This window comes from Chaetodon trifascialis, chromosome 5 (genome assembly GCF_039877785.1).
Source record: "Chaetodon trifascialis isolate fChaTrf1 chromosome 5, fChaTrf1.hap1, whole genome shotgun sequence".
Taxonomy (NCBI): Eukaryota; Metazoa; Chordata; class Actinopteri; order Chaetodontiformes; family Chaetodontidae; genus Chaetodon; species Chaetodon trifascialis.
The window spans coordinates 23020046-23035060 of record NC_092060.1 but is presented as its reverse complement, the minus strand read 5'-3'; the positions used below and the strand labels follow the sequence as shown (position 1 = coordinate 23035060).

At 42.0% G+C, this 15015-nt stretch overlaps 1 protein-coding gene across 12 annotated transcripts in view; it reads left to right on the top strand.

Annotated features, from left to right (window-relative positions):
• The window catches only part of atp8a1 (ATPase phospholipid transporting 8A1), a 99614-nt gene that overhangs the window by 44445 nt on the left and 40154 nt on the right, over positions 1–15015 (top strand). For all 12 annotated transcript variants that reach the window (XM_070963313.1, XM_070963312.1, XM_070963309.1 and 9 more), the window contains 8 exons: positions 2532–2604; positions 6431–6536; positions 8059–8141; positions 9517–9566; positions 9911–9980; positions 10857–10941; positions 12053–12192; positions 14191–14329. In XM_070963313.1, coding sequence (XP_070819414.1) covers positions 2532–2604; positions 6431–6536; positions 8059–8141; positions 9517–9566; positions 9911–9980; positions 10857–10941; positions 12053–12192; positions 14191–14329 — 746 coding nt within the window. The remainder of the gene's footprint in view (positions 1–2531; positions 2605–6430; positions 6537–8058; positions 8142–9516; positions 9567–9910; positions 9981–10856; positions 10942–12052; positions 12193–14190; positions 14330–15015) is intronic.

Below are 15015 nucleotides of genomic sequence, written 5' to 3'. Positions count from 1 at the left end.
ATGTGTCTTCTTTCTGTCTTTTTTTTCACTTAGTTGGAGGCGGTACTTTTACACAAAATAGGTTAGACATACGGGAATGAGGGTGTGTTTTGTTGCTTGATGCTTTAAACAAAACAAAGAACCAAAACCTTTTAAATGGAGGTGAATCTAAGTCCAGGGTCAAATTGTAAATGTTTACCGCCATCTTGACGCAGGTTTATCATTTCCTCCTCCTAACGGTCAGTAGCAGGACAGCATGCCATGTCGCAGGTTTGATCTGGGACCAGTCCCCGGCTATCGACTGTGAACAGCCAGCACCCTTGTTCCCATAGTGACAAGACCTCTGTGTACTGGCAGATAATCAATAACTGACCGCTCTCCACACTCAGCCCCGTGCCTCAGAAATTTCATCAAGACATCGACACGGTGCGCTACGCCACTGCTGCAGTAGAGAACACAGGGTGTCCCGTCCTGTACAAGGGTTAGAAACAGTAATAATGCCCCCACAGACTTTCTGTCAAAAATACTGCAGCATTTCCAGTCTCTGTTGCAGAGTTATGAATTTCTAAGGCTTTTGAAAGGTAGCTTAGATGCATGCATATAGTATTAAGTCACATGGATGTAACCTACTGTAATCAGAGCAAGAATATATGTATATATTTTACAGAACATGATGCAAAACGTCAAGCTTTGAAGTTAAAACATCTGCCCTCCTGAAAATGTGTTTGAAGTATGTGTTTAGGAAGGCAGACTTTGTTCCCTGTTTTGTCCCTAACATATTTTAATAAAGCCTGTAACTGTGATAAATTTCCCTCACCTCCAGCACATCTACGTAGGTGTAGCTCAATATCGACTCCAGCCATGGTGCTGAATTACTTTGCTGTGTTTTTCCTGTAATTCTTTCTTCCCAAACCTCTGTTTGCGGTGCAGTAGATGGAAGTATTACAGGCCGGCTGGCAGTTTGGCTCCTAGGGATCCGAACGGTGTATCCTGTGGGATTAGAAAGACTTATGTTTGCTAATGGCAGCCTCAGTAACGTTTCTATCAAGCCCAGTGCCACGGACAAAGCTGCTGTCTGCCTGATCTATAGGACTCTATTTATCACAGAATCATGAATCGATTCCCGCTGGACAGCCTGCGAGCAGCTGGTGGCTACGTACAAAATCACTGCCCTAAGCCACTGTTAGAGAGATAAAAACAAAAAGGTCCTCTCTGCAATCCAAAGTCTTATTTTTTCTAGTTCAGCATGATTTTCTGCTCTCAATGAAAGATTTAATATTTTTTTCCTTTTGCTGTATTCCTAATGGACTGCAAGACTTTGAATTATTTTGCATCTTGCCAATAACAAAAAGCATTTCTGGTGTGAGTACGAGAGACTGATTGTATTTCCAGAAATTTATGAGGGTTTGGCTTTGATTGGTGTATGAGTAATATGGTCTTTTTAGCTGCCACACATTCGGCCTGCCTGCTGTGTCCCTGTAAGCAGTTTCTCTTCCATTGTTTAATTTCTAAAGCAAAGGGGAACACCATTTATTATTTACAGAAGTGACTGAATGTAATATATGAAGGCGAAATGAATATATGAATGAGTGTGTATTCTTCATACATTGTGAAATAATAATGTCCCATTTGAGGACATCGCCTTCTCAACGGATGATCTGCTTCTGCCAGCATGGACAGAATCCCAAACAGTCACACTGTACATCACATTACTGAGGCCCAGGGGACCTTCATTTGCATTCTGTCTGCATTGCGGTTCATACTTTTCTCAACAAATGTCAATACTGTTGGCACGTAGCGCTGGCTGTGTCAGTACCAGTTTGAGACCGGCTTTGTGGTGCCAGTCTCAGCGCACAGTAGTTTTATCAAGAGCTGAAGTGATTGGTCGATTAATTGATTAGTTGATCAACAGAAAAGGCATTTTTGGGCAACATTCACTGGTTCCCACCTCTCAAATGTGAGAATTTGCTGCTTTTTTGGGTCATATGTGATGGTAAACTGCATATCTTTGGGTTTTCTGTTCAGAAGAAACACTTTGAATCAGTCACGTACGGCTGGAAAAAATAATTAGCAGACTAATCTACAGTGATTAGAATCATTAGTTGCAGCCATACTTTTATCTTAATGTTGTGGCAAGAATACTGTGTGCCATTTCCTGATTTTAAAACCACATTCAAACGAACCTGCCAGGCTGCGCAGTGCTTGACAATTCATTAGAGAGCATTTGTTTTAAGTGTAATGGCAAATCATAGCTTATCCTATCCAGGCTCCCAGAGGCCTCCTTTTTGCAGTTGGCACATGATAAACACTTTTGTCATGCTTATTATTGTATTTGGAAAGCTGTCAGACGCTAGTAGAAAGTTGCACTTTTATGTAAACTCCTGTTGTTGTCAAAATAATCTCTGATCATGATTCAGACTCATTATTTGTTCTTTACTAGTCTACTTCACTGTCACAACATAGTTGGCTACCCTGTTCTAGTGTATAACAATAGTGCTATCAAGTATTCGTGTGTCTTCTGCTGTTTTGACTTCTCCGTCTCTTCTTTCCAGGCACAGCACACACTCGTCAGACGAGGCGGGATTTAATGACCCGAGCTTACTGGAAAACCTCCAGAGTAATCACGTAAGTAATGTCAAGGTTCCCCGCTGCCCGCCTGCACTGATGGCTGCTGTTTAGGACAAAACTAAGAAGGATTTTGAATCTGATTGTGTAGGTTGTATAATGTCTTTTTTGACTTTTTAAGTGGACCTGAGTGATGCGGTGGGCTCGTGTAGTCTTAAAAGTAAAAGTAGTGAAAAGGCTGTGACCTCCATCAAGACGTCTTGTTTTGACAGAAAAAGTGACTTAATTCTCTTTAATATCAGTTTGACTAAAGGCCTGCTGAAGGGTAGATTACTGTGTCTTTGCAGGACATTGTAGACACAGACAGGCAAACAGCCTAATTAGCTTATTCTGACGGGATGAAGACATTCTTATTTGCTTATCCAGTGTGGGGAACCGTGCTGCTGTACAGTGATTACATTAGTGTGAACCTCTGAATACGATGAAAGCCCAAAACATTACATAAGAAAATCAAAATTGTGCCTTCATCTCAAAACATGGACTCAGACATCATTTTGTATCAGTCATGGGACTTTAGAGGGAGCAGTAAGGGCCACCTGTAGTCTTGAAATGGGTGAAAACTGTGATTGATTGGCTGTTTGAGTCTCTCAGCTGCAGAGCAGTGTGGGGGAGGCACAGTGTCACATCTAATTACATACAGTAGCACTGCCCAGGGAAAGAAGTAATCCCACTGTGATGTTTGCTTTGTTATGACAGCAGAATCTCTCTGCACATTGAGTTTGTCTGGGATCTGCTTTACTTTCATATTGATAGCCCCGCGCCCTCTGCTAATTATAGTGCACAACAAACGGCTGTGTGGAACCCACAGTCTTTCTCTAAATCTCCGGTAATGATTCTGTTAATGATTTATCTGTTGTGTTGTTGTTGCACCGTTGCTTTTTGACAGTGGATGTCTTAATATTGCACCACTTTTTGAGTCATAATTTGTCCTGCTAATGTCTTTTGTTTTGTCAATGTAAGTCACCTTCTGTTATATAACAAGACCCCTGTTGTGATGGTGTTGTGTATTTTAAAACTTTTGAAATTTAATCAAGGCTATCTGTAATTGGACTGAAATTAAAAGAATATTTAGACATTTATCTTAGCTTGTTTTCTTGTCAAGATTTAGATAATAAGATTGATACCACACTCGTGTTTATATTGGATACGAAGTTAATGCCAGCAGCCACTTAGCATAGCATAAAGACTGAACACAGGAGGAAACAGCTAGCCTGGCTTTGTCCAAAGGTAACAAAATACAGCACCTCTAAAACTCACTTTTTTAACACGTTATGTCTCGTTTGTTTAATCTTTACACCAAGACACCAGGAAATCACTGAACCTAGCCAAGAAATAGCTCCCTGTTAAATGTTAAGTTTTTATATTTATTGAATAAGCAGGCTGGTTTGCCTAGCATGCTAGCAGTTTCTTCCTGTTTCCAGTCTCTGTGTTAAGCTAAGCTGCCTAGCTGCTGGCTGTATTTACTACACAGACATGAGGGTGGTATTGATCTTCTCCTCTATCTGAGCATGAAAGCAAATAAGTTCCAATTATAATAAAACACCAAGAGAAATACTAATCATGTCATGATTATCTCCATCCTTCAGGACATCAGTTCAAACATTAACAAACCATCGTCCTCTCATTTGTTTGACACATAGATGCTTAATGAAACGATACATTTCATTTAACACCTTTTGGTCTCGCAGTTCAAACACTTTGTCCTCATGACCACCAGGGTGCCTCTTATTTGAACAGTACTCATCCTTATCATTAACAGCGCTTTTGCGTCGCTGCAGGCTGTTTGTAGGAGTAGTGTTGATACAGTGCTGAGGAGGATGGCAGACTGGAGGAGAGGGGAATTAACAGTGCTGACAAAAATAAACACCCCCTCTGGTGCTTTTAATGTTCTCTTGAGTCACTGGACATGTTCTCCGCCCGCAGACTTTCAGCAGCCTTCGTGGGTGTTTGTTCGCTTGCTGGCTCGTCCGGGCTCTCTGCTTCATTTTCTCTTGACCCTTCAACTTTCTCCACACTGGCCACGTCTGAAGTGATGAGTGTCCGTCACTGTTGCTGTGACACAGATTGCCCAGAAGTCAGTGAGGGTGATAGCTGGCAGCACAGTATTAGCTGTCACATCTAATTGTGCCATGTACTGTCTGCCTAGGTTACTACCAGCCTGGATAGTAAACACAAATTTGTACTTCTGTGCTTGTGAGGACCCTCATTGACATAATACAGTCCTTAGCCCATAAGCCTCGCCTTAAAGGCATAGTTTGACATTTTTGGAAATGCGTTTACTCGTTTTCTTGGCAAGAGTTGGATGAGATGATTGATACCGCTCTCACATCTGTTTAATATGAAGCTGGAGCCAGGAGAGGGTTAGCTTAGCTTAGCCTAAAGGAAGCATGGGGAAATGACTAATTTGGCTTTGTCCAAGAGTTAAAAAAAATCTGAATGTCAGCACTTCGAAAGCTCACTTCATTTTTTCAAAAGCCAAAGTGTAAACACAACAAGTTTTGGTTTTCTGGGGGTTTTCTGGGCTAAACTGTTTCTTGGCTCAGCGCAGGGACTTCCTGGAGTCTTGTTGTCACCATTAGGCTATCAGCAAACAGCAGAGACTCCCAGAATGTCAAACCATATTCCTTACCGCATTGTTTACTGTATATTTTTAACCAAAACTTAAGTCTAACCTTAAACCCTCAGACAACCTCTCGAAGAGATGAGAAATGTCCAAAGGTACTGCTGCTTTCAAAACATCCTAAGCGCACACACACACAACACACACACACACACGGGCATGTCCCTTAGAGGATACCTGTCAACCCAGACCAGATTAGCATGCTGCTGGGAGGCAGAGGGGGCTCTCACAGCCACCTGGACTGTAATAGACTCTGTGTTTTTTCATTTACAAGAGCCCCTTTGATTTGCCCTCCAGCCTTCTTTCATTCGCTCCTTTGTTCCCTGTTAGAGATCTCTCATCAGAGTTGCCATGGCCAACAGAAAGTGCAAATTTGATAATACCATGTGTTACGTGTGTGTGTACACAGCTTTTTGTTTGAGAAGGGAAGAGGAAAGCAGATGTTTGTCAGTAATAAGCATCAACAATGCATAGAATGGCTCATATTTATTACATCTGCTATAGATTCTGTGGGTCTTCATTATTATTGGTTGCCTGTAATGTTGGACCTTATTCTGTTATTGATCTCATTTTCAACAACCATTAGCAGCCCGATTACTGTTTGCTGTATGAATCAGGCCTGGCGTAGCCCTGGAGGTAGCCGATATCTCTGCCTCACTGACTAGAAGCTGGTGGTCCTGCAGCCTCAGACAGGAGCCTCAGCAGATGCCTGTCCGAGTCTACCCCTCGGCTAGTTAGTCATACGTTTCCCCTCATTAAAGTGAAATGCCCTTAGTATATAGGTTAGGCCTTTTTTCATGAACTGAAGCAAGTTTATATTACTTGCACACGCATGAGTAAATGTCTATCAGCAGCTGGTGAGTTTTGTGGGATCCTCCTGGCTTGTTTCCAGCGGCCATTTATGAATGCTGGAACCACCTGAAGGTGACTTCGAACAACAATATGTTGACTTACTGGCTGTTTAGACAGACTTGTAGTTTTGAAGAAATTCTGTTTTCGGACTGTAATAAATAACCGTGTTTTTCAGAGAGTCTCCACGTTGGCATTCACTCCTGTCTGTCTGTCTGTCAAACAGTGCACTCTCCGTCACTGCTGTCCCCTCCTACAGTGTCATCGAGGTCTTTGTAGTTGTTTTGTTTCTATTTTGTTGTGACATGTTCTGCTCAAGAATATTTAAAGTCAAAGTGCCCTTTCCACTTCCTGTAGCCCACAGCAGCTGTCATCCAGGAGTTCATGACCATGATGGCCATCTGTCACACTGCGGTCCCCGAGCGCACGGATGGAAAAATCACCTACCAGGCTGCATCTCCAGGTAGATAACGTCTTCATGAACACAGCGAGTGGAAACTTCTCAATATACAGTATGCTGCCCTGGTTTTTCCCCATCATATGATATGTGTGTGTATGCATTAGAATTTGGGAACGTTGTTGTTGCCTATAGATGGAGCTCAGTGACGCGTTTTTTGCAGTTGCAAACTGCTGCAGCTATTTCTTTTCTGATGTTAGCAAGTTGAACTGAAACTGCAGGTCCACAAATTCCTCACTCGCTGCTGCTGCAGCTCTGCAGATGTGGGTGATGCTGTCTGGATTTGGTTCCAGGTGCTTTCCATCAATGATGCCGTGCCCTTGATTTATTTTTGTTTTTTGTTGAGATATTTAATTCTCTATCTAGTGACCTCTGTGTCCTAGCAAATGGAACACATCACCACAGCCTCCAGGTAGCAGTATTTCATAAAGACATTTATGTAATCGTCAGTGCTGGAGAGAGCCGGGGATCATATTAGAAATAAAATATCTTGTTTACAGACTGCATGGTGTATGTCACTCCTGATTCGTTGAGCCTCACTTTGATCCGTCAGTCTATCACATTCGCAGTAGTGATGAGACACCTGCCAATCAAGAACACATGCCCTTATATGTGATTCCACAAAATCACTGCCTTCACAGGAGTTGAAATGAACTTCTGAGACTCTAAAACGTGTTGCCTTTGTTTTGTACAAGAAAGGCTGCAGCTTAAAGCATTTGCATATTGGCTTCACCACTTCGACACAGTGGTTGCCCCTAGCAGCACTATGTAAATGTCCTGAAAATAAAGGACCATCGTAACAAACTCATAAAATGTCACTGTGCTTAAAGGCAAAAATCTGTTCTCCAACTGTAAGCAAAGAAGTAGCTCTCATGAGAAGATTTAAAAACAAGAATTTGAAGCTTCTATCAATGATTGCCAAATTGATTGACAGGCCTTTCAGCATAATGACACTAGACTGCAATTAAATGACAGGTGTTGATGTATCCTGATGCTTTTGACTGCATTGGTGATGTTAGTAAGAACAGAAGTAAAACAGACCTATATTCAGCTCAATAAAGAAACAGGAAATACTTTTCCATCTCTCCCTGTGATGAAAAGTTACTGATCTGGCTTTTAATGAACGCATCGATTTGCTAAAAGGGCTCTATAATAGCGTACGAAGCATTGCTGCTGCTTTTCATCTTACATTTTGCTGTTGGTAAGAGAGATGACTTTTTTGCCTGATTGCTTAGAACAATCATGGTCTTCTGGAGCTTTGGGGTTTGAAGCAGAGCGGGGATTGGCTGCCAAGAGAAGCATAGTTAAGTGAACTGTAAAAAACAAGCAGAGAGCTTTTTCTCGCCCTGCAGCATCCTCATGCAAGCTGTAGCATCAGCTATACCTGGTCCACAGCTTTCAGTCACTGCTCTCATTGTGAAAATGTGTCGGGATGAACTGGTTTCATGTACCAAACGCGAACGCGGTTCTTATCTGTTTCTGTTTGTGTGTTTATCTGTAACACTTTGGGTTTCTGTTTGCTTTCAAGATGAAGGAGCTCTGGTGAGAGCAGCACAAAACCTCGGCTTTGTGTTTTCTGGCAGAACCCCAGACAGCGTCATTGTTGAAATGGTAAGAGGGACAAGACAAGTTTAATGAAAGGCATGCCAGCTATTGTACTGATGGATGGATCAACTTAATCTTTAATATGCCTACCATGATGGTCTGGTATGACCTCAAGCAAGAAAAAAAGACAGACACAGCGTGTGCTCACATGCTGATTTATGTGTGATGCGAACGACAAGGATATCAGCTTAATACAAGTTGTCAAATGTAACACATTTACATGTAATACATGTAATACATGTGAATGTATTACATGAATGAGACAAATCGTCCTTTCTTCACCAGGTCAAATCTCACCATTTCTCATGTTGCTGCAGACATAAAAGACTAACATTCTAATGTCCAGTGCTTAACGACAGGCCTTGACTTTTACTCTCCACTGGAAGAGTTTTCACCTTTTTATGTTTATTTATTAATATATTAAATATTAAAGTCGATCTCATGTCTGTACAATAACTGTTAAGCTACAGCTACCAGCTGGTGAGCTTAGCTTAGCATAAAGGCTGTAAACAGGGGAAAACTTGAACTTGCTTGCCTCTGTCCAAAGGTAACCAAACAGGCTTGCTGTTCCTTTGTTATGCCAGGCTAAGCTACTATTACTCTGTTTACTCTACAGCATGAGAATGGTACCAGAATGTCAAACCATTGCCTTGTTTTCTTCAATTTTGCTGAGATGTTCCAAAACAGACCTTGAGCCAAAACTATTATGTATAATGAAAAGAGAGCTCTGCCATTTGTATCCACATGGGCCGCAGTAATGGAACATGCATCACGTTGGCTGTGATTACATCCTGAGCTGATGCAGTGTGTGTGTGTGTGTGTGTGTGTGTGTGTGTGTGTGTGTGTGTGTGTGTGTGTGTGTGTGTGTGTGTGTGTGTGTGTGTGTGTGTGTGTGTGTGTGTGTGTGTGTGTGTGTGTGTGTGTGTGTGTGTGCGCACGCTCTCCAAAGCTCCGGTCACCCAGCCTGTTGTTCCCTTAATTAACCTAACCTGATGATTGCACTCAGAGAGGCTGAGGGAGAAAGGCCAGAACCATTTTCAAATCTTTTTTTCTTCTACAGAGAACATCTTGTCTCCAGGATGTTGGTCCCATTTCTTAACCTTTATTAGGCCTTCTAAAGCTCTCAGCATCTATTTAATCACTCTGTCTTGTACCTAGTGCTCTCTACAATTAAGGAAGTTAATTGAATTTTACCTTGTTATTCTCCCTCCATCAGCTTAGTGCAGACAACTGATAAACACATTTAAAGTGCAATTAGGGCTGATTTGAGTAGGGTGGCAGGGCTGTCTTGTGCTACTTAAGATAAGTTGTCTCAGAAGAAGACCGAGGTTGAGATTTGTCCTTTTGGAGTATGTTAACATGTCTGTCTCTGTGGATTTAGCTTGGAACAGAGGAGAAGTACGAGCTACTTCACGTGCTGGAATTTACAAGGTAAGTTATTATTTTCATTGGTTATTATGTGTGCAACTGCTATATGCTTTAATATGCCCTCCCTGCAGTCCGTAGTGTACATGAATTTTTGCATTTGCTGCGTAAACCTTAAAAGAATTGCATGATATCGAAGTTCATCATCTTCCTTTCCCCCTTGTGATTTGTACTAATTAATTGTTTGACCTAGGTGTGATATCTTGTTTCCCCCTCGTTGATTTCTAAGACGTATGCTGCCTGAAACAGAACTCGATAATTTGCTGTAACACCGTGTGATGTGATGTCTCTCACCTGCTTTCTCTCCTTACCCTACCTTCTTTTCTCTCTCTTGCCATTTTCTCTCCCAGCGCGAGGAAGAGGATGTCAGTCATCATGCGAACCCCATCTGGGAAGATCCGCCTCTACTGCAAAGGAGCTGTGAGTGCCTGTCTCTCTCCATGGCAACGCATGACAGCCCATCACCATCACCGCCACACACACAAGTGTCGAACACCCTCCTCCCCTTATTGCCTCTCGCTCTTGTCAGGGAATCTTAACACCGAGCAGCAGCATAAAGCCAGATCACCATATTTCATCATGGGTGTCTCTGCAAAATAGAGGTTATGCAAACATTATGTACCAGCACACATTTCTGCATCTCTGCTGGATGGGCGCAACATTGTACATCCAAAAGAAAAGAATATTTTTCAGTGCAGTTTTAACAATTCTGCAACATGTTGCTCTATATTCTGCTATCTAATATAATTGAGTAGTTTGCAGGGATTTCCATGTGCATAATTTATAGTTTATTCAGTTGGTCTTATTGTGTAAGTAGGTTATAAAGACAAGTATACCAAACAAATGTATGATTTTTCTTATGTCCCTGACTTTCTCCAAGCAGGTCTTATTTTTTGTTTTAATTAGGCTCATTTCTATTCAGACATTTGGACTTTTCACATTTTTGTTTGACACAATATGTGTTCGGTGATAATATCAACAAGCTGCTTTAGTGCTTATGCTTTTTTTCACTTTGATGCTAAACTTTTAAATGTAGTGATTGTTATCTATGTTATTAAAACACATTTTTCACAGAGTGATTTATCCGTTACAGGATCCAGACACATTAGTCGTGTATCAATTCATGTAAGCATATGATTATTTCAGTACAAGAAGCTCGAGGGCCACTGGGCAAATCTGAATTGAAATTCAGCGCCGCATGAAGGGCTGGGTTGGACATGAGGTTGCCCAAGTCCAGGATGTTCCTTTCTTTCCTCTCTGGGTGTCGATAACCATTGAGTGTTTGTTTTCCTTCAGGACACAGTGATCTATGACCGTCTGGCAGACAGCTCTAGGTACAAAGAGATCACATTGAAGCACCTGGAACAGTTTGCCACTGAGGGTGAGTGGACGAACATCGCCCCCTGTCTGCCAACAGTAAAACCTCTTTTAGGATGCTTCTCATGTATGTGCTCCGCTCTTTTCTTTATGGTCACTGTCACCTCTTGATCATCAGTTGCAGAAGAAGTAGTTTTCTTTTCCTTAGGACTCATCCTGACACATTATTTGATCAACAGTAAATCCTGATACGAGTGCGCTGAAGTCGTATTAACCTGAGGCAGTGGAGCTGAAAGAATCCGCATCACAGACGCTATTTTTTGTTCTGTGTTCATACTGCCCTCTTGTGAGACATCAGCCAAATGATGTCATTGGGAATATTTGATGTAGGCTAAATATAGCATTCAGGACAGATTGTGAAGATCTCTTGTCACTGTCATTTGGAGTGGATTGAATAAAATAGAACTTCCTTCATCTCTATGACAAGAAGAATTAACTATGAATAACTACATATTTATATTTCTTGTGTTGTTTATATTGAACAGAGAATCTATAATTAGGCTTATTTCTTTTCAGAAATTGGACATATTTATGTTCACATGAACTCCAAACTCAATTGCTGATACAGTGCACAGACGTTATGTGTATGTTATGTTATTCAAATCCATGTTAAACAGTGTCCAAATTTGTATTTAACTTTAGCTTTAACTTGTATATATCTTGCATAGCTTTGAATACAAAGTATTTACATATGGTTGGTAGCCCACAAAAGAACTACAAATAAGACAGCTGCATAGACAACTAGTTTCCATCTATTATCTCTGGCCAAATGTTAATAAGACACCCTGAAAATAGTATAAAATATCATATCGTTTTAAAATACTACATTTGACATGATATATCAGTGAAGTACACAGGTCAGGCCTTATGCTCTGATCAGTATAGAAAAGCTTAAGAAATAAGTCAGTGATGTAAGTTCTCTTCTCATGTATTAGTTCATTCGGCTGTATAGTGAGAAGGTCACTGACAGCTGTACTGCACAGATCCATCTGAATGGCACACTTAAAATCTGCTGGAAGGCTCAATCTAGTCAACAAACAATGGTTTCGAAATGAGAGATGGCGAGAAGTCATAACATTTGACCCAGGTGTTGCGATGCTGTTTTCCTCCTCCAGGGCTGCGCACCCTGTGCTTTGCGGTGGCAGACGTCAGTGAGTCGTCCTATCAGCACTGGCTGGAGATCCACCACAGAGCCTCCACCTCCCTGCAGAACAGAGCCCTGAAACTGGAGGAGAGCTACGAACTGATAGAGAAGGTTTGCAAAGTGGAAAACTGACCTGTTTGTGTTGTATCAGCTCCTGATGCCATGACTACCTGTTATGTTCCCTGAACTTGTCAGTTTGATTGGTAGTCCTTCCATCATTTCATAATGGATTGCAGTGAATTTGGCAAGTGACAGGCAATTTTTCTTTTTCTGGTGACATCATGCACAAGGTTTCATACAAAAGGTATGAATTCTGTGTGTTAACAGAAAAATCAGACTGGGCACAAACTCAAGGCCCCCTGTGTAACTAATGGGGGCAGTGTAATCACACCTGGACATGTGAAAAAGTTCCAAATTGTGTGTTTGTGTGAGATATTCAAGGTCTCACTGGCAGGTAGATTTGGTTTCCTGTGAGGTGGGTCTATGTGTGGAAGCACTTGTCAAACACAGGAAGCCACAGTTATAAATCAACCACTTGGCATGTTCTTCACTGCTGCTCCTGGCAGCCCGAAACAAATGGGGGCAATCAATCATGAAATAAACATAAAAGCTTTCAGAGAGGAAATGTAATGTGCATTGCTTACTGGGCAGAGTGTTGCACAGATGCTGCCAGGGTTCGAGGTTCACTGCTCCTCAGGGCCACCCATATGTACTGTAGACATGCACACAGTACCACCACATGGGGGCACCATGGAGTCGCAGTGAAATTTAAAAGGAGACATTCCAGCACTGTGTGAAATCATCCGCAGCTACTCCTTCATGGCACCTCTCAAACAAAAGGCTCGAGTTTAATTACTCATTGTGTAGGAAAATGTGATAAATTCCCTATTATTCAACCTTGATAGCAACTAGTTCATAATAAAGTTAATAATTTAACTTTGTTATCGCAGTCTGCATTGAGAAGCTGCTGGACTTTTTTAATACGTAATGCCTCACTTTAAAATTTTTTACAATAATTATTGATGATCCATTACTTTTACAGTACTGTGTGTTAGAAAATAGTCCACTGGTGCAGTCTTATTCCCAAAATTTTAAGTTTTGAATTGATTATTTATGGACTACTTGACCTTTAGCTCAGCCAGCCACCAGTAATTGGACCGACTTTTGCACGAATGACCATCAGGAGGCCAGTGTTAAATGCATTAGATAGAAACACCCAGTCTTCTTCACTGCAGCCTCAGTTGTCTTTTTTTCTTACACATCATGAGCATGGAAGGAAGGTACTGACTCTCCACAGCGACTGGTGAATTCAGAGGTGTAGCAGCCACTCTCTCATTGCCACACGGATGCTGAGCTGCATATACAATCCCTTGAATCATGGTTAATGCACACCAGACAGAATCTACCAGCGTTCCACGAGTGGCTGGTATTATGGTCCCACCCTGGCTTGGTGGTTGAAATCGTGATCTAAGTGGTTCTTGTATCATGATCCACAAAGAGTGACTTTAACAACAGCCACAGGAACAATAGAACAACTCACATCCAAAAGGCAAATGAGGACTCATCAAATATAGTCATGTTCTTCCCCCAGGCACAGTTTTTTGTGCCGTGTGGTTCCAGATGATTAGAGAGGACAGAGCTACAGATGTACAGGCAGCAGGGCTCAGGTCACAACTTCAAGAGCTTCCCCAGCCTTTCCTCTGCCGCTGGCTCCTGTCTCCCCTCTACCCCTGGGTCTTGTCAAGTCATTGGCCCCATATGTGTCCACAACCAGCACCACAGAACCACCAAGTTTCCTGGGAAAAATACAGACAACATTTTGTGGCTATGCTTGTGTGGGAAAGGTAGTGTCTGCTGATGTATGCACACACACAGACACAGTAACATATCCAATACCCCAAAAGGGTACTTTTTGGAATATACCCCTAAAGCCCTTGGTGGTTTTTCTGTGTGATAGACAAGAGCAACAGATGAGGGGAAAAACATGACTGAGTGAGTGACACAATCCGGGCTCACATGTTTCTCTGACACATGACGTGTTAAAGGCCTTCCCCTGTTTTCATCACCACTCACTGATTTTCTTCTGCCTTTTCCTCTTCTTGCACGTAGAACCTGCAGCTGCTGGGGGCCACAGCGATCGAGGACAAGCTCCAGGATAAGGTGCCCGAGACCATTGAGACTTTGATGAAGGCAGACATCAAGATCTGGATCCTGACGGGGGACAAACAGGAAACAGCCATTAATATTGGTGAGACTCGGGCTGTAAAATGGCATTATGGGTATCATGTGAATTGGCATTGTATTGAATGACTAAAATTATTTGTAGTAATACCAACAACAGTACAACTGAAGCTTGATACAAGCTCAGTGCTGCTACCAGTTGTCAAATAGCAGACCCATTCTAGTAATGTAGCTGGACTTGTGGTCCTGGAGACCGACAGGTGGGACTCCATAACATCAAACAGTGGACCTGAATCGATAAAATCTAAAGCATTTAAAGGAATAATCCAGCAATTGCATTTCCACAAAGCTGGGAAACTCAAAAGAGACTTGAAGCCACAGAGGCTGAGATATCCTGACTTTTAGTCTCTACAGCATCAGGGTTATTTTTTCATCCCTGGGAAATCCCCCTTCAGAGCCACAGAAGACAATATTCAAACTGTTTTCACAGACTCCTCGTGACCAGTTAACCGAACTTCACGTATTTCATGTAGAATCATATTCTTTAAAGACGGTTTTGCACTCACATACTCCCGTCAGGATTCGTGCCCAGCTTGTGTTCTTGGTCTCATACAAAATGGAAAGCCACTGGTGAACCTGATCTACGTTGTGATAAATTGCACGCCGGCCTCTTACAGATACTGCAGTCAGTCCTGTGGTCATTCTTCACCCAGCAAGACAAACTACTGACAAGCTGAATGCTTCTCTGTCACA